This window comes from Cygnus atratus, chromosome 22 (assembly GCF_013377495.2).
Source record: "Cygnus atratus isolate AKBS03 ecotype Queensland, Australia chromosome 22, CAtr_DNAZoo_HiC_assembly, whole genome shotgun sequence".
In the NCBI taxonomy this organism is placed as follows: domain Eukaryota; kingdom Metazoa; phylum Chordata; class Aves; order Anseriformes; family Anatidae; genus Cygnus; species Cygnus atratus.
The window spans coordinates 59,845-84,605 of record NC_066383.1 but is presented as its reverse complement, the minus strand read 5'-3'; the positions used below and the strand labels follow the sequence as shown (position 1 = coordinate 84,605).

Here is a 24,761-nt window from a genome sequence, read left to right as displayed (position 1 = left end):
GGCTGGCTGTTGGCGGACCGGTCCCGCTCGCTGCCTCTCCGCCGGTGCCAGCCCGCCGGGGTCTCCGTGGCAACGCCCCCATCGCGGCCGAGGCGCAGCGGCGCCGGGCCCGGGCGCCGCGGAGGGTCGGGGCGCTGCCGGTGCCGCTCTCTCGGCTCGCCTACCCGCCGGGCCGCCATGGAGACCGGTGCCGGGCGAGCTTCCGGCCGGCTGGTGGCCGACGGCGGTGAGAAGGCGAGCGCGACCGCCTGCGGCCCCTGTCGCGGCCGGGGCCTGCTCTGCGGGCGGGGGGCCGGCGAGGTACGCCGCTGCCGGGGTGCTCGTCTGCGGTCCCGAGGGGAGAGGGTGGGCGGAGGCGCCTTCGTCTTTCCCATCCGAGCAGCAACGTGCCGCGGGCCTGCCCTGCCCTGCCCTGCCCTGCCCTGCCCTGCCCTGCCCGCTGCCTGCCCGGCCGGTGCCCCGTACGGGCGCACGGAGTCAGCCAAGTAAAGCTCTCTGTCCTCCTGTCCCCCCCCTTTGTTTTAGTTCCGCGCTTCGAAGAGTGGCCCCTTCCAGCTATGAAATATACAAGGTGGTGCTTTGGAGGTAATGCTTTCATAGCATCACTTTGTTGTAAGGAGATGGGTCTCTGAAATGCAGGTTTTCCTAGATATAACTCTATTGCTGCCAAACTAAGTAGTTTCAGCTTATTCCTGAGTAAGGCAATTGCTTTCCTAGTGTCTGTGTAACATCTGAGAGCATGTTCACCAGGTGGACTGGTGAGTGTATCACTTGCCAAACATAATTTTATCATCTGGAATTAGGAACATTCTCCATATGTGGAGCTCTTTCCTTCTCTTTCATTAATAAGTGATTTGCAAGCACATAGCTAGGTGTTTTTTGGTGAGGTGTTTTTCATTTGGTTTTGCTAGATTGTTCTGCGTTTGAGTGTGTTCGTAATAGCTTGGTTTTGAGCCAAACGTGTATTTTCACGGTTCTACTGCTTTCCAATTTGCTTTGAATACAGAATTTCCCACCGCATATGTTTTGGCATGCAAGTCCTTATGAAAGCTGTTGAACACTTGAATAGATGCTGGTTTAGCCTGCATCACTTGACAGTGTATATCCAAGGACACTGAGATACATCTGCTGAAGTAGTGTGGACTGCTGATGGCTAGCTGCATGCTGGAGCAGTTGCTGGGGGCAATTGGTAAATCCTGACTGAGTTCTGAAGCCTGTGACTAAAATGGACTTGAGATCTTGAGATCTCTTCATATATTGGTCTCCTTCACCTAGTTAGTCTTGCTCTGTTTCAGTTAAGGAGGCAATACTAATTTCTGTCCACTCAGTTATATCATCCTTGTTATCTTTTTCCTTTGTTGTGGATTACAGAGATATGTGGGACAGTTCTACATGGACCATCACCATGGGAAGGGTATTTGCTACCAGCCTGATGGTTCCAAATTCACAGGAGCATTCTATCTTGGCCATGTGGAAGGCTATGGGACCCTGGAATGGAAGGATGGCAAAAAATTTCAGGTAACTGGAAAAATACTATGTTACTACTGTGATTTCCTAATTTCCTAGCCTTTCAAAGTCAGAGTGTTTTTTTTTTGTTTTGTTTTTGTTTGTTTGTTTCAAGCAGCTCCCTTAATGTTTTTGTGGATGAGAAAAAAAGCTTCATGCTTTGATCTCCAGTGGGTTAGGGCACTCATTTCCACTGCTCATCTTCTGGTGTACTGAACTTTTGCATAGGGAAATATTGAAGGATGAAATGTGATACCATCTGTCCAGAACTAAAAACCTGATGCCTGGAAAATTTTCTTTTAGTATCTAATATATACCAAAGAGAACGCGAGGGCTTTGCAGTTCAGAATGGCTTCAGCAGTCTCTCAATAGGGTCACCAAGGCCAGAACTAGACAGATTAATCTAAGGAGAAACCAGACTTTTTTGTACAACTTGTTTGATCTCTGACTGATACTAATGAACTTACTTGTTTCCAAAAAGGGGCTGTACAAATGTGATGAGCGATTTGGACCAGGGATTGAGAGCTATCCAGATGGCTGTCAGGATGTTGGCTTGTGGCATGGGAATCATCTAATTAAACTGTGTGCTGAAGTACCTGTTTATTTTTCTGTCTTGGATTATCCAGAACACTGCAGATATATTGACGACAGTTCTCAAAGGAAGTATGTTTCTGTTGAGGAGGACCCTTTTCTCCATAGCTGTAAACATCTCCCTTTTGATGATAAGGATATTTTCCCTGAAGGAGTCTTTGCATATTCTCATAACACAGATCATCTTACTTTGACTCACTCCTTCCTGGAAGATTGTGATGCTTGGTATTTTCAGAACACCACAAAGCTGCCTGAGGAGGACCATTGGCCTGTTGCAAATGTAACACCTTTGCTGGTTAGAATGCAAATGCATGCTTATAAGCACAGGTAACTGTTGATGATTTTTTATTTCATATAGATTTTTAGATTTTTTTCTCTGCATTATTTTGTGTTCATTATTTTCAAATTTAAGTTGCATGATGGAAACTGTACTTCAGATGCTTTTTTATGACCTTGAGATTACAAGTTGGCAATGAGGATTTAAAAAAAAAAGAAAAAAAGAAAAAAAGAAACAAACACTATAATCAGCTCTCAGTTCACAAATTAAATGAAATTTCACTCTTTTACGTCAAACACTGGTTTTATCCTGGTAACAGCTATAAAAATAACATAATCAATTATTTGCTTCTCAGAGTTCCTGGAAGTCCAGTTTTGAAAGGAATTAGGTCTTTACAGCCCTTGTCTCCTATGAGAGATGACCATTTCTGTTTAGAGAGTGCAGTGTCTTGTGCAGAGATGGAAACATGAAGAGACATAGTGGCAGATTTTCCAAAGAGCTGTGAATCTGGCCGCTCATACCTTTTAGTGGTTGTCTTGACTCTTCTCCTCAAGGCAATGCAAAATGTGCTGCAGCTAGTCTACAGTTAATACAACTGCTGACTGAACCTCGGTATTTACATGTAACTTGGTACTTGTATGTGGAAGTGCTCTTTCAGCCAGTGGAGTATTTTCTTGTTTGCTTTGTTGTTGGAAACACAAGCCAGGAATGCATATTTTATAGTCCTAGGTAAAGCAAGTGATGGAAATTTAATCGTGAACAGTTGTCCTGTGTGTACATGATGAATTGGTTCATTGAAATACTTGGAAATTAGATTTTGTTTTCTTCTTTTAGCAGATATTTTGATGGCTGGATATTTGAACTCCTCTGTAGTTAAAATCTGTGTGCTGCTGCTAACACTCAATACACTGGTTTGCCTTTCTTCCTGTAATGTAAGCAAGCTTGTGCTATCTGAAATAGATTTTAAAATTATAGCTGGCCTTATTTGTCCATCCTGATCACCTCCATGCTTTCTTCTTTACGTGTTTTTTCTTTAACTGTGCTAGTGATCTAAGAATACCTAGTTGCTTAGTTGTGCAGTGCTTTTGTTTTTTTCCTTTTCTAGGCACTGTCAAATGGAGTTCATTTCAGATATCAACCTCATTCTCAATGGAGTCCACAGTAGTCATGGGCCTTCAGGCCCCAGGGAACTTGCTGCAGAACACTTAATTCAGAAGGCAGCAAGAGGAGATTTTGATGGGGTCTGTGCAGTTCTGAGGAATGAACTTGCTCATCCAGATGTAGCTGATAGACATGGATACACAGCACTTGCTGCTGCTGTGGTAAGACTCTAAGCATGACTCTACCACACAATAACAAAATTCCTGCTATAGTATGCTGGATAAATTTTTTGTCGTTTCATTACATAATATGAAGGGAACGTTCAGTAAACAAGAAAAACAGAAAAGAGTTGTGGCATGAGTAGTATCTGTAATGCCTGGTATCATGCCAAAACCCGTGGTAAATAAATTATCTAAAATAAGCCCTTTGTTAAATATTAGGAATGATTTCAAATGTGAAGCTTGATTTTAGGTTAAGATTATGCAGTAGACCTATGTTCTTGGATATGATGATGCCCTTATTTTTTCTCCTAGCCAAAGTCAAATTCAGATAGTTGTTCTGGTTTTGCTGAAATGCTTTTGATGGTGGCTAGAAACCATGCAAGCACAACTTCAATTCCTGTAGGAGGGGCATGAAATCCCCCTTCCCCAATCTTTTTATTTGTGCCTTTTCTGCTACCTGAATACTTGGCATTCATTGTAAATTGCTAGCAAAATCAAGATAGTAATCTAGAACACTATTTCTCCTGTAGACGTCTCAGTCAATTTTAGTCTCTTTCTGAATTCTCTTAAAGAAGGAAGAAAAAAGAAGGGTGTACTTGAGAATGGAATTTAGCTGAAAGATGTGTGTTCTGAGATCTTTAAGACACGGTTCGATATTGCATTTCTATTTTGTGGGAAATACAAGTTTGGGCATTTCCCCTCTACAGGTTAATTCCCACAATGATGTTATCAATCTTCTTCTTGATAGTGGAGCGGATGTGAATAAGTGTAGTGATGAAGGATTATCTGCTCTCTCCATGTGTTTTATTCTCTATTATCCAGAAGAATCTTTTAAGGGTAATATTGCTGAGAGGAACTTGCACAGTTACAAGGTTTGTTTACTTCTAACTGAAAAGGACAGAATATAATGTATCATCTCCTCGAGTTGTAAGCTTGTTTTTTAAAATTACTGTGTGTACTCCATAGGAAAAATCAGAACTCTTGTGCATTTTGCACTCTGAGGATGCAGAATAATCCGTACTGTTAATGCTCAGACTCAAAGGACTGAGCTCCACTGCAGTAACAAGTAACTCTGCAAGTGAAATAAGACACAGTGTCAATAGCAGAGGTGTCAGGCCATGTTTGCTAGGTGTTTAAGACAATGAAGATGCAGCAGGGCAATTGGTGGGATTTATAAAAGTGTAATTAGAACAATAGGGGTAGGTGATTCTCCTGGTACTACAAAATCCTGCTGTCATCATTGAGGTGGCTAGTAAAAAGCAATTGTACTGTCAGAAGGCTCCTGATCACTCTGGGGAGGGGCGCGAGGAGGGATTCGCAAAGGAAGTCTAATATCCCTAGTCTTCATCCTGCTGCAAAGAGAAATGTCTGCTCTGAATCTTCTTATGTAGACCATAATATACATTTTGTAATAGTGCAAACCTGGGAATAGAAAAGGATACGAAAACAAGGGGTGTCAGGAATCACTAGCCAGGATGAGATAATAGATAAGAAAGGGGCCTGAGCAGGTAGAAATACTTCAGTAAATGCTAGAAATAGAAGGGTGCTGCTGAGACTTTCAAAAGAGATTAGAAAGATAATGGCCCATATACTGTGGAAACTTGTTGGAGATTAAGGACCGAATAATCTTTGGTTGCTCAGAAGTCCTTGTTCCAGTTCCAAGAGTATGTCTAAGTGGTGGCTGATTGCTAAAGTAGCCATATTTTTATGGGAAAGGGAGAAGGGGAGTAAGAGATCAATACAAAGCAACTGCTCAAAATTTAACAGAAACGAATGTGAAGCTATTACCTCTCATTTTGGAGGTAATACAAAGTAATTGGGAATAGGCAGAGGATCTTTCTGTGTTTAATTCTGTCTGTCACAGTCTCTGAGATTCAGCAAGGAAAAATAAATGTTGCTTTCACTTTTTCTCTGAGCTGGATCATGGAATCATAGAATGGTTTGGGTTGGAAGGGAGATTAAAGATCATCTAGTTCCAACCCCCCTGCCATGGATAGGGATGCCTTCCATTAGATTAGGTTGCCCGAAGTCCCATCCAGCCTGGCCTTGAGCTTTTCTAGGGATGGGGCATTCACAACTTCTCAGAGCAACCTGCTCCAGTGCCTCACCACCCTCATCATGAAGTTTCTTCCTTACATGTAATCTAAACATAACTATTTTTAGTTTAAAACCATTAACCCTTGTCCTGTTGCTACACTCCCTGATAAACTCAGCAGTGGTGAGGCTGCACCAGTAGTACTGTATCCCATTGTCCCATCCCGTCCCCCCTAGTACAAGAGGGACATAGACATACTGGAAAGAGTGCAGTGGAAGGCCACCAAGATGATGAAGGGAGGGACTGGAGCACCTCTCCTATGAGAATACGCTGAGGGAGCTGGGACTGTTAAGTCTGGAGAAGAGGAGGCTCGGGGGGATCTCATCAGTGTCTATAGATGCCTGAAGGGAGGGTGAAAAGAGGATGGAGCCAGGATTTTGTCAGTGGTGCCCAGTTCCAGGACAAGAGGTAATGAGAACAAACTGGAACACAAGAGGTTCCACCTAAACATCAGGAAGCACTTCTGTGCTGTGCAGGTAGTGGAGCACTAGCATAGGCTGCCCAGAGAGGTTGTGGAGTCTCTTCCTTGGAGATCTTTAAAAGCTGCTTGGACATGGTCCTGGGCAAGCAGCTGTAGGTGGCCCTGCTTGAGCAGGGGGGTTGGACCAGATGGACACAGAGGTCTCTTCCAACTTCAAGCATTCTGTGATTCTGTGATAAAGAGTCTCACCCTATCTTCTCTAGCAGTTATTAACTGGATTCCATTATAATTGTATGCTGCAGTGTGTTACTGTTCTGATGTGTTAATATGCTGAGTCATACACTGGAAGAAGTCGTTTTTTTTTTTTTTTTCATTTTTGTAACCTCTTTCTTTTTTAAATCTTAAGAGGAATGAACAATCAGAATCCTCAGAAACAGTCGTTGGGACTGAAGGCATAATCTCAAAGTAAGTTGCATACACTGTAAATGGGAGATCAACCCTCATAAAAACCCTTTTGTACAAAGAAGGTAACAGTATTTCACTGTTTCACAGAAGGGTGCATCTCTTGCAGGGAAAGATATTTTTTGCATGTTTCACTAGGTAGATCTTGTTTTCATGTCAGTAGAAGCCCTCATTGTTTATTCACTCTAAGGTAACTCAGGCTGACAGTGGGCAAAGATAGCAGTAGAAAAGTCTTTTCAATCAAAGGACACTGTGCTTGAGCAAGACAAGGTTTCTTGTTAGCAAAAAGTGAAAAGCTGCTAAGTATGCAGTGCACACTTGCAATGTAGTATAGACAGGAGGAAGGAAATGAATACCTTCACTTTACTTCTTGAAGTCTTGACTCCATATGAACTTCCTGGTTGTTTTCTGCAAGTGTCTGTTTGACGCTATCAACTGAAACGTAGTCTAGCTATTTAGTCATTTGGATTCTTGAAAGGGCCACATAATTGCCTTTTGCTTTGTGACCAGAGCGATCGCTGGAGATGACAAAAATTTTGTGTTGCGTTTTATGCCACTGTAGGTCATTCTGCTACATTAAAACTCCAAAACTGAAAATTCCTGGTTGGCCTTGACCCCTTATATTTTACTTTTGTGTCATGTCCTCCCATAATTCTTCTTGTCTGAAACATTTTGTATATTGCATGTTCTTCATTGGAATATAAAGATCCATTGAACTGAGTAAAACTGATTTAATACTATGCCTGAGAAGTCTCTGCTGAGAACACTTTGTGATAGAGTTTCTAGGTGACTTCCAAGTGCTGTTTGCCCACCATTTTTTTAAAATGTTTTTGGTGGTGTCAGGTTTTTCTTTGGGGTGTGTGGGTAGTTAGACTACATGAAAATGCAGAGGGAATCATAGGTCAGCCTCCTGAAATATACTGTTCTAGTCTAACATAGCTCCTGTTCCAGTTTTTGTTTAAGGCAATCATAGCTTTGTTTTCTTGGGATGGATGAATGAGGTATTACTGAGGGAAGAACCTTCTAATGAAGTTTTGATTACAGGACATATGAGTCTGTTTCTTTGATTTAAACAAGTCTAAAACTCAATGCTCACATGTCACATGTGAGTGACTGGTGGAGGTACAGAGAAATTTGCCTATAGATGCCCATGCAAGGGCTTTTTATGACCACAGGGACTGCTTTTGCATGCTGCCCCTTTAGCTTAGAGGGCTGAGATACACTGGTAGGTTTGTTCCCTGTTCAGGTAATAATACTGTTGCCTGAGTGGTGCTGTGGACAGTTGTGATGCTTCCCTAAACAGTGCCGTGTCCTACCCCTGCAAAGTGACAGCTTTCATTTCTATTACCTGGGGGTCATCTTAGTCCAGTAGCTTTGACAGTTTTCTTGGAAGTTGCTAATAAGTTATTCTAGTATTTTTCATGTCAATTCTAGGCAACAGAAGAGATGGGAGACAATCCAACTGCTGCTTCGCCGAGGTGCAGATCCCAATGTAGCCTGGGTTCCACCACACATTCTGTTCTTTGCTGTTAAAGCTGCAGATGCAGAAGCAGTGAAACTCCTTGTGGAAAGGGGAGCCAGGACTGATGTGTGGCTTCCATCCAAGGTTTCACTGGATTATAATTCATAATGGGGGTGTTCTAGATGCATGCTGCAGCTTTAGTGCCCTACTGTAAAATATCCTCAGTCTCAGAATCAGCTTTAGAATGGAAAGAAAGCTCTTTAAACTGTTTATCTCAAATATTTTTTTTAGTAGGAAGAACTAAACTTTTCTTATTCTCAGAGTTTTTTTCTTTTCTCATTATGTTTCCTTGTTTGCCAAGCTTGTGAGTGGCTGGGGAATGCTTGTGGAACTGCTCCTCAAGTTGGTAAAGCTGTTGTTATCATCTACACCCAAGCTGAGTGTCTGGGACTTCTAGCGTTCCATAGTTCTGTGGTGCTAACTTCTAGGTTTATGGTAACTGTTAGTGAGACACGCAACATGTAGGAAGAGTCATCTTGTATTATTCTTCAGAAAAAAAATATTTGGCCGTGCTTAATTTCTGCTTGTGATAAACATAATGCCTTAAGCTTATGTTTTATGCTTTATGCTTTACATCTTAATGCTGTGTTTGTGTTTTCAGTTAGGGGGTTTAACTCCTCTCCACATAGCTGCATCAATTCCTGGGGAGGAGTCCAGATAATGCAATACCTCCTGAATTCTGTCCTAGATCTTGATGCAAGGGCAGAAGATGGAGACGAAGTATATGGTCCAGACAGGGTGAGTTGCTTTCTGATCTCATCTTCTTTCAGCTGTTGATATTCAGACTGTACGGGACCTAGGCAGGGATTTGAGCTTTCTGCCTGCTTGATTTCACAGTGAAATCTTTGCAGTCTATTGGGGTAACCTTTAAAAAATAAGAAAAATCCATTTGAGATCAGTAGTATTGGGTTGCAGTAAACACATTCTTCTGTTTTGATGCACTAGAGTATTTTGCTGTCATGTCTTATACCAAAAAGAAATCACAAATCTCTCTTGTGCTCTTCAGTAGAAGTGTCTGAAGACATAATGGCAGCAGAAATGTGTGAGACCTGCTTGTTTCATCTCCATGGAGCTGAGCTATTGCTATCTGTCTGTCTGTCTATGTCTCATTTCCTTGAATCTAGGCTGTCTCTGTTGGGTTCCTGGAGCATTCACTATGCTTACAGAATTGCAGAAAGCCAGCTCAGCAGTATGCTTTTTTTGTAGTATAGAACTTTTTAGTTAGAGTTGCCATTTGTGATGATAACTCTCTACTGCTGCTGGAGCTATAACCAGCAAAATATGCTTTTTCTGGCATTTATTACCTGAGAAATTTCTTCAAGTCCTGTGATGATGTGATTATATTACTAGAACAGTTGAAAGGTTGGAAAGAACCTCTGAAGATTGTGCAGTACAATATCCCTGCTCAAAGCAGGATCAATTGTAGCAGGTTGCTCAGTATCTAGTCCAATTGTTTTTTGAGAATCTCCAAGAACAAGTTCTCTGGGCAACCTGTTCAGTCACAACATTTTTCCTCACACAGACTGGGATGCTGTTGATCTTCTATGCTGCAGGGGTGCATTGTTGGCTCATGTTCAACTTACAGTCCACCAGGATTTCCAGGTCCTGTTCTGGAAAGTTTATTTATTTATTTTTTTCCATCTGTTCGGCCCTCTTGATGTACTGGTTCCTTGGGTTATTCTTCTTTAGGTAAAGGACTTTGCATTTCCCTTTGCTGAATTTCTTGGCATGCTTCTCTGCCCAATTCTTCAGCCTGTCCAGTTCCCCCCGAGTAGCAGCAGCACTGTCTGGTGTATCAATCACTCTTTCCAGTTTTGTATCATCTGTTTACTTGATGAGTGTGCACACTGTCCCAGCATCAAGGTAATTAATGAAGATGTTATATAGTATTGGCCCTGGTAACCACCCGGGGGTACAGCACAGCTGGACTTCCAGCTGCTGGTCACAAGCCATGATCCACCTCACTGTCTGTGAGACATTATTGAAAGCCTTGCTGTAGTCAAGATAAACAACATTCCCTGTTTTCCCATCTTTCACTGAACTGCTCATCTTGTCATAAAAGGCTATCATGTCTGTCAGGCATGGTTTCCCCACCACAAATCCAAGGTGATTGCTCCCAGTCACCTTATCCTGAATATGTTTGGAGGTGGTTTCTCAGAAAGATTTTTCCATCAGCTTCCTATAGGCTGAGGTGAGGCTGACCAGCCTATTGTTCCCTTCATTCTTGCCCATAAGAGTGATGCTTTCTATTTGCTGGCTGTTAGTAACCCCCCGGCTCACCATGAACGTTCAGAGATAACCAGAGTGGCCTTGTGATGACATTGGCCAGGTCCCTGGCATACCATTTGGTCCCAGTTACTTAAAAAAAGGAGTTGGCTTATATAACTGGACTGATAAAATTTTTCTTGCTGTGACAAGGACTAAGGTGAACGTCTGCAGCACAGAGATTTAAATGGCTTTTTTTCAGTTTGTATTTCAGTAGCTTGTACTTAAGTAGAAACAGTATTCAATTGCAGAATGCCCAGACATTGTGTAGGCAAGATTTACTTTCTCAAATATAATCTTTTGTATTCGTCTGGTCGGTACTGGCCGGTATTCATAGACCTTAAATGAATGACATGTGAATGAGTTTGACTCAAGGAAAGCCCTTTGTGCCTGAAAGCTTGCTTCTTCTCTCCCGCTTCCTAAACTGTATTATTTGGCCCAGTAAGCTATTAACTTATATCTCTAAAATTTTCTTTCCTTAGATTCCTCAAGTGGTTTTATTAAATTTCTTAGTGTGCAGTCCTAAAGCAGTCTGGCAGTTGAAAGATGAATGTCAGGAAGAAAGTAGAAAAAGGGGAGCTGTGGATTTTGTGGGGCTGAACAAGTCTTATGTATGATTTACATCCAGACCAACGAGTGACCAAGCAGGTTTATTTTCTGTTAACTTGTCTTTAAGATATGTTACAAATGTGCACGTAATTTCACTTAGATTCCTCTTCCTCAAGACAAGGAAGCTAACTTGTCAGGTGATGTCACTTTGCAACTGAAAAACGAAGCAGGACCACCACAAGAGTACTTCTCTTCCAATAGTGGTCCTGTTCCTGAAGAAGGTGGAAGAAGTGCACTGCATATTGCATGTGAAAGAGAGGATAACTGTGAGGTAAGAGCATAGCATCTGGGGCTCTGCTCATAGAGAGTAGTTCTAAGCTAATCTCAAATAACAAACTCGGTATCATAGAATGGCTCAGGTTGGAAGGGACCTTAAAATCACCTAATTCCACCCCCCCCCACTATGGGCAGGGACACTCTTCACTAGACCAGGTTGCCCAGGGCCTCCACCAACCTGGTCTTGAACACCTCCAGGGATGGGGCATCCACAGCTTCTCTGGGCAACCTGTTCCAGTGCCCCACCACCTTCTGAGTGAAGAAGTTCCTCCTAACCTCTGATCTAAATCTCCCCTCTTTTAGTATAAAACCATTCCCCCTTGTCCTATCATTATCTGACTGAGCAAAAAGTTGCGCTCTATCTTTTTTATAAGCCCCCTTTAAGTATTGAAAAACTGCAATAAGGTCATCCTGGAGCCTTCTCTTCTTTAGGTTGAACATCCCCGGCTCTCTCAGCTTTTCTTCATTAGAGAGGTGCTCCAGCTCCTTGATCATCTTTGTGGCCCTCCTCTGGACCTGCTTTAACAGGTCCACATCCTTCTCGTGCTGGGGGCACCAGATCTGGACACAGTACTCCAAGTGGGGACAATCACCTCCCTTGACCTGCTGGCCACTCCTCTTTTGATGCAGCCCAGGATGCAGTTGGCCTTCTGAGCTGCAAGCATGCACTGCTGGCTCATGTCAAGCTTCATTCACTAGAACTCCCAAATCTTTCTCTGCCGGGCTGCTGTCAATGAGTTCTTCTCCCAGTTTGTACTCTGGTCTGGGATTGCCCTGACACGGGTGCAACGCCTTGCGCTTGGACTTGTTGAACCTCATTCAGTTCACATAGGCCCACTCCTCCAGCCTGTCCAGGTCCCTTTGAATGGCATCTCTTCCTGCTTTGGTATCAACTGCACCACTTGGCTTGGTGTCATCGGCAAACTTGCTGAAGGTGCACTCAATCCCACTGTCTATATCATTGTTAAAGGTATTAAAGAGTACTGCTCCCAAGACGGACCCCTGAGGGACACCACTTGCCACTGGCCTCCACCTGGACGTGGAGCCCTTGACCACCACTCTCTGGGTGCAACCTTCAAGCCAATTCCTTATCCACTGAATGGTCTACCCTTCAAATTCATCTCTCTCCAATTTGGAGATCAGGGTGTCATGTGGGACTGTGTCAGAGGCCTTACAGAAGTCAGAGTAGATGACATCAGTCAGTCTTCGCTTGTCAACTGGTGCAGTCACTCCATCATAGAATGCCACCAGATTGGTCAGGCATGATTAGTAGTAGTAGTGAAGACATCTCCTCTGTTGTTGCTGACAGAATTCAAGGAATAAACTCTTTTCCTACTGAACTATTAGTGTTGTACAGATTAAAAATCTATTAGCATTTGGGGGAAAAATGTTTCTTAAGCTTTGGATTTCCATTTCAGAAGGGAAACTCCTTTAGTCGAGTTTCCACGGGTTACTTGGCCGTTAACTTTTATCATCCACAAGACCAATCTGAAGTTAGATGGTCTTAGTTTTGGCATTCGCTAACCTGTGTGCGTTTGTTTTTGTATCATAGTAAGATTCTTCTAGCAGATTTGGAATGCATACACTTGGAGAATGGTATTTGACAGGAGACATATATTCACTCTGGTGGCAGGAGTTGATGAGCTTTGGTAATCTAGTTGCAAAGAGGTTTTATGTATAACACCACTGTGCTTGGGCTGTCACCCATAAGAAAATGGATGAGTATTTTTACTATAACATCACTGTTTAAGTGAAAGCTTTGATGTGTTTTATGCTGCTCATTTTATTAATTATACTATTATTATGATGTTTATTTAATATTAAAAAGTTGACTTTATTATGATCTAATTCTACCTTTTTCCACCTCACCTGCCTAGAAAGCATGCCAGAGATGTTATCCGTCTCCTTTTAATGCATAAGGCAAATCCAAACATATTGTGGAGTGGCCATTCACCACTTTCCTTAGCAATTGCCAGTGGGAATGACTTGGTGAGTATCTTTAAGCTCCTTCATTTTTTTGATGTACTTCTTCATTTCTGTCTGCCCTCTCTGATGACAGCCATCAAATCTTCCCATTAGAATAGTCCCATAGCCAACAAACGCTACTGCTTCTCCTGCCTTCTCAGAAGCTAATGTGATGAAGTAATGATTAATAGAATATAAGTGATCGACCTATCTAATCCTTATCTTTGTGGTAAAGTGTTTTTAAAATTATATATATGTTAGAACAGGTGATTTTTAATGCTATGCTTTTATGTCTTTTTCACTATTGGTAAGTATTTCATGATGACATTATCAATCATGCTTCTGTATGCTCCTGTATCACAGAATCAGAGAAAGGCTAAGGTTGGAAGTGACTGCTGGAGGTCATCTGGTCCAACCCCCTGCTCAAACATCACCCACAGCTGCTTGCCCAGGTGGCTTTTGATTATCTCCAAGGAGGGAGACTCCATATCCTCTCTGGGCAATCTGTGCCAGTGGTTCGTCACCTTCACAGTAAAGTAGTGTTTCCAGATGTTCGGGTGGAATCTCTTCTGTTCCAGTTTGTGCCCACTGCCTCTTGTCCTGGCACTGGACACCACTGAAAAGAGCCTGGATCTGTCTTCTATAAATAGACATTATCTATTATTATGTACACCTTGAGCCTCCTCTAGTCTAAGCTTAAGTGACCAGGTTTGCTCAGCCTTTCCTTCTACCACAGGTGCTTCAGACCCTTTCTCATCTTTGTGGCCCTTTGTTGGATTCTCTCTAGTAGCGCCAGGTCTCTCTTGTACTTGGAAACCCAGAACTGGACATAGTACTCCATGTGTGACCTCACCAGTGTGGACTGTACATCACAAATTTGTGACATATACTAGCAGATATTCCAAGCATGCTGTGTTAAATACTGGAAAGCTTTAGGGTCTTGACCGATGTGGCTAGGTTCTCACTTTTGTGCTGTGAAACAGTCAAAAATGGCTTCTCGATCCACTAATATGTCACATTTGCATATGCACATTCGCAGGCAGTGGTTGAACTCCTCAAGCATGGGGCTGACCCTAATTTGACAGTAAGTGGTGTGGTAAAAAAATGCTCTCTGTGCAGCTGTCAGTACCATGTATGAACAACAGAGAACAACAGCACAGAGGATTGCTTTGGTGAGAGAACTTTTTTTTTTTAAATTTCAGAAAAAACACTGTTTTTTATCAGGTGCCTTGTGTTCCTTTACTGTTTAATGGATAAACTGTTTCTTTGAAGAACAATTCATTTTTGTTTATTCCTAATGCTGTTTTTCTGTCCTGTGGAACAGGGGGTTTGTATGGAAATTCATTTTCATGTTTGAGTAAATGTTTCCTCCTTGTTTAGAAGAGGAAAAACTACATTAAAGGCAAATGGGGTGATTGTATCAGATCTGACTGTTATCTGCTTTTATAAACACACCAAGCATCCACATGAAGAGAGAGATGTTGCATTACTGTAAGCCGGTGAATACGACTTGGCAATAAGTGCACTTTTTGTTGAAGTCGGTGGCAGTGTTTGACCTTGTGGAAACTGGAGTTTTTCTTCTCATCCCAGAGAGCACAGAACTGATTTAATTCAGAATGGAGGTGAAGAAGCCTGCTGTTGAGGGGTCTGGCAGAGGAAGCGATTGCTTCATCTGTTGCTGCAAGATTTTAAGATGCCCAGAAACAAATAGCAACTGCCTGCAAGAAGACTTTACTTACAAAACACATTTAGATTGTCAATCCATCAACAGCTTTAAAGGAGCAGAAGAAATGCATGGTTTGATGCACAAAATAGTCTCACAAATAGAGATCAAGCTCTGATACTCAGTCCTGTCTCTTCAGCTGTGACATTTTTGTTGGAAGCTTTTCTTTTTGCTTGGATGTACGATGATTTGTTTTCTTCAGGTTGATAAGCTGCTTGAAACTGGTGCAGATATCCTTGCACCAGTTACTTTTCAGGAAGGACAGTAAAAAGCTGTGGGAACAGATGTCGACTGCCTATTACAAATATTGTCAGGTATGACTTAAATATTGGAAAATACTGTATTCTTTGCATCCATTCATATATAGGGTCCATTGTGTCCTTGTGATTTGTCTAGTATCTTCTTCAGAAATGCTCACCGGAAATTTGCTTTCTCTCCACATATGTCATGAGACGCCTTTCATTCGCTTCTGAACTTTAATCATTTAAAGTCTGAATACCTCTAGCAGTTTTGCCTGTGAAGATAATCTGTGCTGTCAAATGGTATAGCAAGATTCCATTCATAACTGAATTGGAAAAAGTTAATTCTAATCTTAAAACCAGCCATTAAAAACAAATGTCATGTTCATGAGGATACAATCAAACCACGAGAAGATATGATGATATAATTATATAACAATATGATTATTTTATATACTATGATAATATATAGTGTGCATATATTATGATGATAATTTGAGGTGTGTTATAAGCTGTGAAAAGACATTACAAATCAAACTTTAATGTGTTTACAAAATAATATTTGAATAAAACATACATTAAAATATGTATCATGTATTACATGTTATATATTATATAAAAAGTAATTTATGTATATATTTACTAAATAAAGGGAATTACTGGAGTGAGCCTTAATCATTTATTAATTCAGTATAAAAGGAATCTTACTGTAATATAGCTAATACTAACTAATCTTACTGTGAAGTATAACTAACAAATTTCTGCCTGATTCTTTTTTCTCAACCTATTTATTTCAAAAAACAACCCTTTAAAAAGCCTGGGATTCTATGGCAGCTCTGATTAGAAGCAATTATGCCTTGGATCATGAAAGATTTTTTTATAGCTTTCTTAACAAAAGCTTGCATGATAAACAGATTGCTTATCTCTGGGACATAAATGGTACTTCTTCTGAGAAGAACAAAAGTAATAGTGAGGGTGTGTGTGTACGTTGTAGTACTGCAGCTGCCTCCAAGCTAGCTAATATAGCTCTGTGACTGTGGGATCCACCATTGCACATTGTTCACCGAGCAGCCTGCTTGGAGCTAACATGAGGCTTTTTGCATCCCGTACCAGTATGCTGTGTAGAAATTTAATTTTGATTCTTTTGCTTGTAATCACATCTGATCCTCAAACAGGAAAATAAACAGTTTATAGCTGTGATCACAAGCAAACTCAGTCACCATAATCCAGGTACCTTACTTCTTTCTCTCGCGGCTCTGGACTTCAGTTTCTTCTTCTTGTTGCCACTCACTACAGTGAAGCAGTATGGCGAATGCAGAAACATAATAGTGGACAAGATGTCTTTCATTTCCAGGAAACTTCTCAGTCCTTCCAGAAGTGCTGGGAGAGGAGCCCTGCAAGATGAGGGCAGCTTCCCCCTTAAGGAAACATTTGAAAACTGTTTTAGTTGACTTACTGAGCTCTCACCAAACTGATAATTGAAATAACTAGAACTTCTAAACTGGGCATGTCCTGTGCCCATATCACAGACTGAACTCCAAACCAGGATCCATCAGTGATGATACTGCACTTTTGGAATGGGTTGACTTTAACTCTGAAAAAAATGTTGTTTAGATTTGTGTTCCCATACATTACTGAATTACGTTAGAGTATGTTTCAGGATAGGAGAATTGCTAACACACCATACCACATACTGTCAGTATCTGAGCAGGAAGTTTTTCAAATACGCCAGTTGCTGCTGGAACACATTACAGCAAAGCTCCGTGAGACTGTCATCCTGAAAGAGAAGGAGTGGGATCAAGAAGAGCTGAGAAGATCCAAGAAATGTTAGTTCAAGCCTAAGAGTATTTCAAGATTAAGGGTAGTGTCAACGGGTGTGAAGGGGAATTTAGTGTTACATTCCAGTATTGTCTGAAAAGGTAACAATTAAAACTACTGTTACATATTTGATAAGGAGGTTTAAGAGTTCTACAAACATTGAAAAGAACAAACAAGGCACAGTGGAGGAAATCTCAATATGAGCTTAGCTCCTGTCATCATCTTCCTTGTGAATTCCTATACGAGATCTACTACCATGTGTTAATGAGTGATTGAGGGAGCTTGTTTTCCTAAGACCTTGGTTGTATTAATGCTCTTCTGCTATTAGAGTAGCAAAAGTGAATATAGAAATTAAGATGATCTGAGTGACTTCCTCAGTAGTGCTCAAATACGTAGTGAAACCAGGCTTGGAATCTTGACCTCCCTATACCAGTCTTTGAGGTATATGTATCACACTTGAATATCAGATTGTTACCTTTGCGGTTCAGAATAACCTGAGATACTGTGGCTTGGCATCAAGCAGGAAGTAAAGGTAAATTATCTGTGTGGTTTCTTCTTTCAAAAGTACTTTGGCTCTTTTTTGTTGGCTTCTGACATTCCTAACCTGATCTCCTTCAATGATAAGATGACCCACTTAGTGGATGAGGCTTGGCTTACGGTTTGGACAGGTGTCCTGTTCACCGGGTAAAAAAACTGGTTGGATGGCAGGGTCCAAAGGGTTGTTGTGAGTGGCGTTCAATCCTCTTGGTGGCTGGTCACCAGTGGTATTCTTTGGGGCTCAGGATTGGAGACAGTTTTATTTAGCTTTTTCTTCAATTATCTGGATGAGGGGATCAAGTGTACCTAAGTAAGTTTGCAGATGACACAAAGTTGGGCAGGAATGTTGATTTGCTTGAGGATAGGAAGGCTCTGCAGGGGTACCTGGATAGATTGATGGGTCGTGTCTAGCTGCATGGTCTTCAGCGAGGCTGAATGTCCGGTGCTGCACTTGGGTGACAATAACCCCATGCAGCAACACAGGCTTGGGGATGAGTGGCTAGAAAGCTACCAGGACGAAAAAGGCCTGAGGTTGCTGGTTGACAGCTGGCTGTATGTGAGCCAAGGGCTTTCTGGCCTGCATCAGAAATAGTGTGGCCAGCAGGACTAGGGAAGTGATTGTCCCCTTGTACATGGCACTGGTGAGACTGCGCCTTCAGTGCTGTGCTCAGTTTTAGGCTCCTCACTACAAGAAAGATACTGAGTTTCTGGAACACATTCAGAGAAGAGCAACAAAGGTGGTGAAGGAACTAGAAAATAAGATGTATGAGGAGTGGCTGAGGGAATTGGGGTTGTTTGGTCTGGAGCAGAGGAGGCTGAGCAGAGACCTCGTGTCTCTCTACAACTACCTGAAAGGAGGTTGCAGTGAGGAGAGTGTCAGTCCCTTTGGTCAGGTGACAAGTGATAGGATGCAAGGAAATTGGCCTCAAGTTGCACCAGGAGAGGTTTAGATTAGATATTGGAAAGAATTTCTTCACAGAAAGAATGGTTAGGCATTGGAACAGGCTGCTCAGGGAAGTGGTGGAGTTACCATCTCTGGAGGTATTTAAGAGATGTGTGGACATGGAGCTTAGGGACATGGTTTAGTGATGGACTAGGTACTGCTAGGTTGGTGGCTGGACTTGATGATCTTAGGGGTCTTTTCCAACCCAAAATATCCCATGATTCATTGACGGAATATGCATTTTATTATGTATCTTCAAATTTTATACAGTAGACAGCTCATTTGGTAATGTCTGGTGAGCCAAATAGACTTCTAACGAAGGTGGATTTTGTGACTGGTATTCTAATTCTCAAGTTGGAATACTGATTTTTGCTCTCTTCTCCTCTCCTCTCCTCTTCCTTATGTTATTGTAGTGGATTCAGTCATTCATACATGTGTTTCAAAGATGAAAGAGAGGAGCCATCATGTGGAAGAAGTGAGGTATGACAGAGATACTGCACATAAGTATTGACTGTTCTTAGTAAAAAAAAATGACTAGGTCCTATTTTTTTCCTCGCAGAGACTGTCATCACCGTGCTGTTCTTCTCCTTTCTAATTTTCCCCTCTAGTCTGTCCAGTCTTGTCAGGTGAAGTTAGCTTCTTTCCTTGTTCTGATCACATCACTCCTTTTCAGCTTCAGAGTTCATCACAAGAGCCTGCATAATACTCAGTCTTATTGCAGGAAGCAGTGTATCCTTGTGTTTTAAACCAATTCATGCCAATGGTATCCTAGAGTAGCATGCAAATGCTAAGAAATAGGCACATACAAGTTTTGTATTGTGTTTCTGGACTCTACAGGAAATTGCAGGAGAGACTGGTACAGTTCGGGAACATTCTTGAAAAAGTTCAGTAACAAAAGTTTGAATAGTAATGGAAATATGTGCCTCAGGGATACTGAATTCTGTCATCAGTTTCTCCTGCTGCAGGGAATTCACAGGATTCTCAACTTTGTCTCAGTATTTGAATCAAGAGGAGGTAACATAGGTATCAGCAACTGGGCCACTTTTGAAGAGAGAAATTCTGAGGTAGCATTTCTGTTGCACCATGATGGACCAATAATAGTATAAGGTGCAGAGATTGCCAGAAGGAAATAAAATGACTTAAAATAAAATCTGGAACATTAATGTAGCATACAAAGATTTTATGAATAGATTTCAACAATGACTTGCAGAGAGATGAAATCTCAGTGAAACTTGCTAGCTATTGGGAGGGATAAAGGAATGCATTTAATAGAGACCATATCACACAGCCAGAAGGCTGTAAGATAAAAGTTTGGTAGTATATACAATGTATTCAATATTGCCTGCAAAAGCTATAAAGTATTTAGATGTATCTTAACCTTTAAAAAATTATAATAGTATCACAGGAATTAAAGTTTTTGCATGAGTAGCTTTTGGCTTTATCTTATATCTGATCTTGTCAAATTTCACAGGCATAGAACTATTCGGCTCAGACCATACTATGGAAATCTGTGCTGTAAAGGGTTCTTAAATATTTTTAAAAGATTGTAAGTACACAGCCAAGCTTGCAATTACATCTAACAGTCTGCTTCCCATTCTTACTGAAAGACCTAGCCCAAGCACTCTTTGTTTTCTGTTCCAGCTTTGGAATAACTGTTGTGGCACAGCGGCCTATGGGTGTCCCTTTTTGTCTCTGCAGTCTTCCAGTATATTCTATGAGGGTTTTTCAAGTTTGCCAGTTTAGCTTCATTATCTCCGACCATATATAATCTGTCCTGCCTACCAGTTTGAAAATGGACCCAGCGTCATGAGTAGATTAAAGCACACAGTGTACTACAGGATGTAGATGCTGGTTTAGTAAAGGCTTGGATATGTTTCTCACTAGAACACTTGGCTTTTGGGGGGCTTGCTTTGCTGTTGGTATGCAGCCTATTCCCCGCAGAGTCCTGTGAGAAGCTGCAGTCTTCTGATTCCCTGTCCTTGAGTACTATGACATTTTTGTTTCTATATTGTATCCATTTGGATTTAATTGTATTGTAATATACATGCTGCCAGGTTAAGAAAAAAGACTAAACAAACAATAATATTTTTTTATTTGACAACTACCTTTGTTCTAGGCTGCCATTGTTTAAATACTGCTATCAATGTGGACGTTCTGTTGGTGTTCAGCTATCACCTTGCATATGTTGTCATGAAGATTTCACTTGCAGTGAGACTTGCAGAAGGAAATCCTGGAATGAACAGCATAGGCATGAGTGCTTGGGATTGCTGGGTAGGTCTGGCTGTCATTATTATATGAGTACAGTGTGTTGTACATGTGTACTGACTTGGACATGTCTTCCTTGTAACGAATCTGTAAGATGTGTTTTATGAAGAAATTTAAACAAGAAGGTTTGATTAATTCATTTGAATAACTGTGTTTTGAAAACCACCAACTTCAAGAGAGCTGCTACAGTGTCATTGCTCTCATTTCAAGAGAGAAGAACCTGTAAGGTGGGTGCTGAGCAAAGGAAATACTCTTCCCAAGACTAAGGTTAGTTACTGCAGACATCAACAGACAACTCTCCAGGCTGAAGGACCACAGTAAATCCAACAAGCGAAGCACAGTAGGACTTTCTGTACAAACTCTGTCTCTTAATAACCTCTATGTGTATATTAGAATAGGTATCAATGGGATTTCTGATTTTATGTATGGAATTGTCGATGCCACACTACTGTGGATCATGGAAACCACATGTGTTGATTAAAATGTTAAAAAAAAAAAAGAGGCCACATTACACAAATGACATGCTACGTAGCAGTAGAAGACTAGCATGGTGGATATAAGAAATTATACTGCTTTATATTAGATGTTCACATACAGTGAATGAGGAATCTGTCAAGTATGAAAATGAATACAGAACTACTGTCATTCTACGACTGATCTGACTTTCAGTGGCTGTCTGGATACATGTAAAACTTGTGTACTGGGGGGAGTGAGGCCTGTCCAACTAAAGATAAATTACATCAAACATAGATGCTTACCAGTATGGGGCTCTGAATATCTTCTGGCAGTTTTACTAAGATAAGATATCAGTGGTGTAGATTCAGAGATTATATGGGAATAAATGAAATTTTACTAAACACGAGGAGATTTCCTTTGCAATTTAATCAAATGCATTGGTTTTCTTCCAGTACTTTCCTAGAGTTTTGCCACACTACTGCACACGATTAAAACGTCAGTTTCATTCTTTCCTGGAAAATACTTTTCACCCACTTACACACTTCTGCCTTTATAATGTGCGATGCACTAATATCTGCAATTGCTTGGAATAAGAAATACAACAGCTGTATTACCGAATAGCTTTACTGCTATTTTTTCATGTGCTTGGGGTGGAAATGGAATAAGACTTAAGGGAGTCCTGAAGATTAAGCACTGCACATTTTGAATCATCAGAGGACAATAAAAACTGACCAGGAGAATGACAGATGTCTCCAGAAAACCAGCAGAATTTGTTCAGTGGTGCATTTATTGCTTAGACAGCATTGTGTTGCCCTTTTCCTTTGGAACATCTGAACAACTCAGTAGTTGAAGACTGGGTGAATGAGGTGTTGGGTCTCCACTGCTGAGTTCTGGATGTTGACTTCCCCATAATGCACTGACTTTTGTATCTCCAGAGCTTCTCCTGTTGTCTGGAGTCCTTCTTGTTGACCTTTGATAAAGCAGACAAACAAAAAATCTGACATTGAAGAAAACTGGTTATTTAAGTTGATGAAAAAAAATTGTTACATAGTTGTAATGGACAGTTTAGAATAAGGAAAACGACAGTGCAATGTGTGAGGTCTACAACCGTAGTGGGAGAGTTTCTTCTCACCTGAGATCAACATATTGACAAGATATTGACTGAAAGAATTTTCAGTGGAGAGAATGGACATCAAACTACAGGAAAAAAATGGTGGCAGTTGTACACTGAAGGACTTAAACAGGGAAAAAAATATGTGAATTTAGATAACAGAGTTGTACTATCCTGTCTTTAAAAATGTAATGAATGTGTCAGTAATACAGCTGGCTGATTCTAGGATGTTAACTACTGCTCATTGTTGTGGTAATCCCTTTCCTGTATGGCAAATGCCAAAGTGATAATCCTGCTGGAAACAAGGGTATTCTGCAGAAAGGAAAGGTGGAAAAACAGGAAATGAAAGAGAACCTTAACCTTAATGATTCTATGATTAACAAAAACAACAACAACAAAGGAAGGGAAGGGAAGAATCCGGGAAGAAATGTCAGGATATAGAAAGGAAAGGAAGTGACATGAAGTAGAAAGAAGTGGTAGAATACAGGCAGTAATGTTATGGAACAGGAATAGAAAGAAATTGCGGTAACTAGATGGTGAATGATGGAGGTGATAGGGAATGTTATTTAATAGATGGGAATAGAAAGAAATGTCATATAGCAGTTGGAAATAATAGGAGATGACAGGGAATAAAAGGAAATGACAAATGGTAGATAGAAGAGTGATGGGGAATGGAAGGAAATACAAAGAAATGGCAATGAAGAGCAAAGAATGATAGAGAATAGATGTAATTCACAAATGTGAAGCTGAAAGGAGCTGGCAGCATTTACTGGGCTTTGTGCATAAGGTTTGCTTACAACAAAAAGGTGTTCAATGGATCACTGGGCAGGATCTTTCCAAGAACAACATGAGCCTCCACTGCAGGTGTTCCCACAGTTGGATCAAGTCACATTCCCTGGGCCTTTCTTTTGATGCTTGAAAACTAGCTAGGAATAGAAAGAAATGACAAGGAAGTTTGGAGTAGAAAAGAATGATTGGGAATAAAGAGAATGATATGAAATGACAAACTTCACAAAGAAGAGTACAGGGAACTACAGGCCAGTCACTCTTCTCAGTCAGGGACTGAGACTGTCACTGTCTCCTGTAACACTGTCTCCTCATAGACAAACTGATGAAGTCTGGGTTAGATGAGTGGACAGTAAGGTGGACTGAAAACTGGCTGAGTGACTGGTCCTAGAGTATGGTGATCAGTGTGGAAAAAGTCCAGATAGAGGCCAGTCATGAGGACAGTGCCGCCTGCGTAGGCACTGGGTCCAAGAGTATTTAACGTCTTCGTTAATGACCTCAATGCCAACGTTAATGACCTAAGCCAACAAGGAGAGTTGTGCTGCTGGACCTTGTATTAATGAAATGAGGAAGGACTAGTTGGAGATGTGAGGGTCAGGGGCAGCCTTGGCTGCAGTGGCCATGATATGGTGGAGTTCAGGATCTTGCGAGGAGGAAGCAGGGCAAAAAGTAGGATTGTGACCCTGGACTTCAGCAGAGCAAACTTTGGCCTCTTCAGGGATCTACTTGGAAGAATCCCATGGGTAAGGACCCTAGAAGGAAAGGGGGGTCCAAGACAGCTGGTCAATATTCAAGCATCACTTCCTCCAAGCTCAAGATCGGTGCATCCCTATGAGGAAGAAGGCAAGCAAAAGGGGCAGGAGACCTGCATGGATGAGCAGGGAGCTCCTGGCAAAGCTCAGACAGAAGAAAGAATTCTACAGCATGTGGAAAAAGGTACAGACCACTTGGGAGGAATATGGGGGCCCTGTCAGAGTACGCAGGGATGTGAGAAGGAAGGCCAACGCCCATTTGGAATTAGATCTGGCAAGGAATATCAAGGACGATAAGAAGGGCTTTTTCAAATACATCAGTAGAGAATGGAAGACTGGGGAAAATGTCAGCCTGCTGCTGAATGGGGCGAGTGCCCTGGTGACAAAGGATACGGAGAAGGCAGAGTTGCTGAATGCCTTTTTTGCTTCAGTATTTACTGCTAAGATCAGCCCTCAGGAATCTCAGACCCTGGAGACGAGAGAGGAAATCCGGAGAAAGGAGGACTTTCCCTTGGTCTAAGGGGGTCGGGTCAGAGATCATCTAAGCAAACTCGACATCCACAAAGCCACGAGCCCCGACGGAATGCACCCACAGGTGCTGAAGGAGCTGGCTGATGTTACTGTTACGCTACTCTCCATAACCTTTGAAAGGTCGTGAAGAACAGGAGAGGTGCCTGAGGACTGGAAGAAAGCCCGTGTTATCCCAGTCTTCAAAAAGGGCAAGAAAGAGGACCCAGGCAACTACAGGCCAGTCAGCCTCACCTTCATCCCTGGAAAGCTGATGGAGAATCTCGTCCTGGAGGTCATCTCCAACCATGTG

At 41.6% G+C, this 24,761-nt stretch overlaps 1 protein-coding gene across 1 annotated transcript; it reads left to right on the top strand.

The window, feature by feature from the left end:
- Positions 1-177: 177 nt before the first annotated feature.
- On the top strand, positions 178-24,461 carry ANKMY1 (ankyrin repeat and MYND domain containing 1). The gene is given in 19 exon segments (XM_050714989.1): positions 178-300; positions 1,372-1,518; positions 1,988-2,424; positions 3,480-3,696; positions 4,404-4,568; positions 6,619-6,677; positions 8,109-8,280; positions 8,798-8,840; positions 8,843-8,934; positions 11,171-11,341; positions 13,228-13,335; positions 14,351-14,410; positions 14,412-14,483; positions 15,237-15,325; positions 15,327-15,348; positions 16,934-17,099; positions 18,985-19,051; positions 20,688-20,842; positions 24,373-24,461. Coding segments are annotated over 19 exon segments (2,454 nt in total).
- Positions 24,462-24,761: the final 300 nt, after the last annotated feature.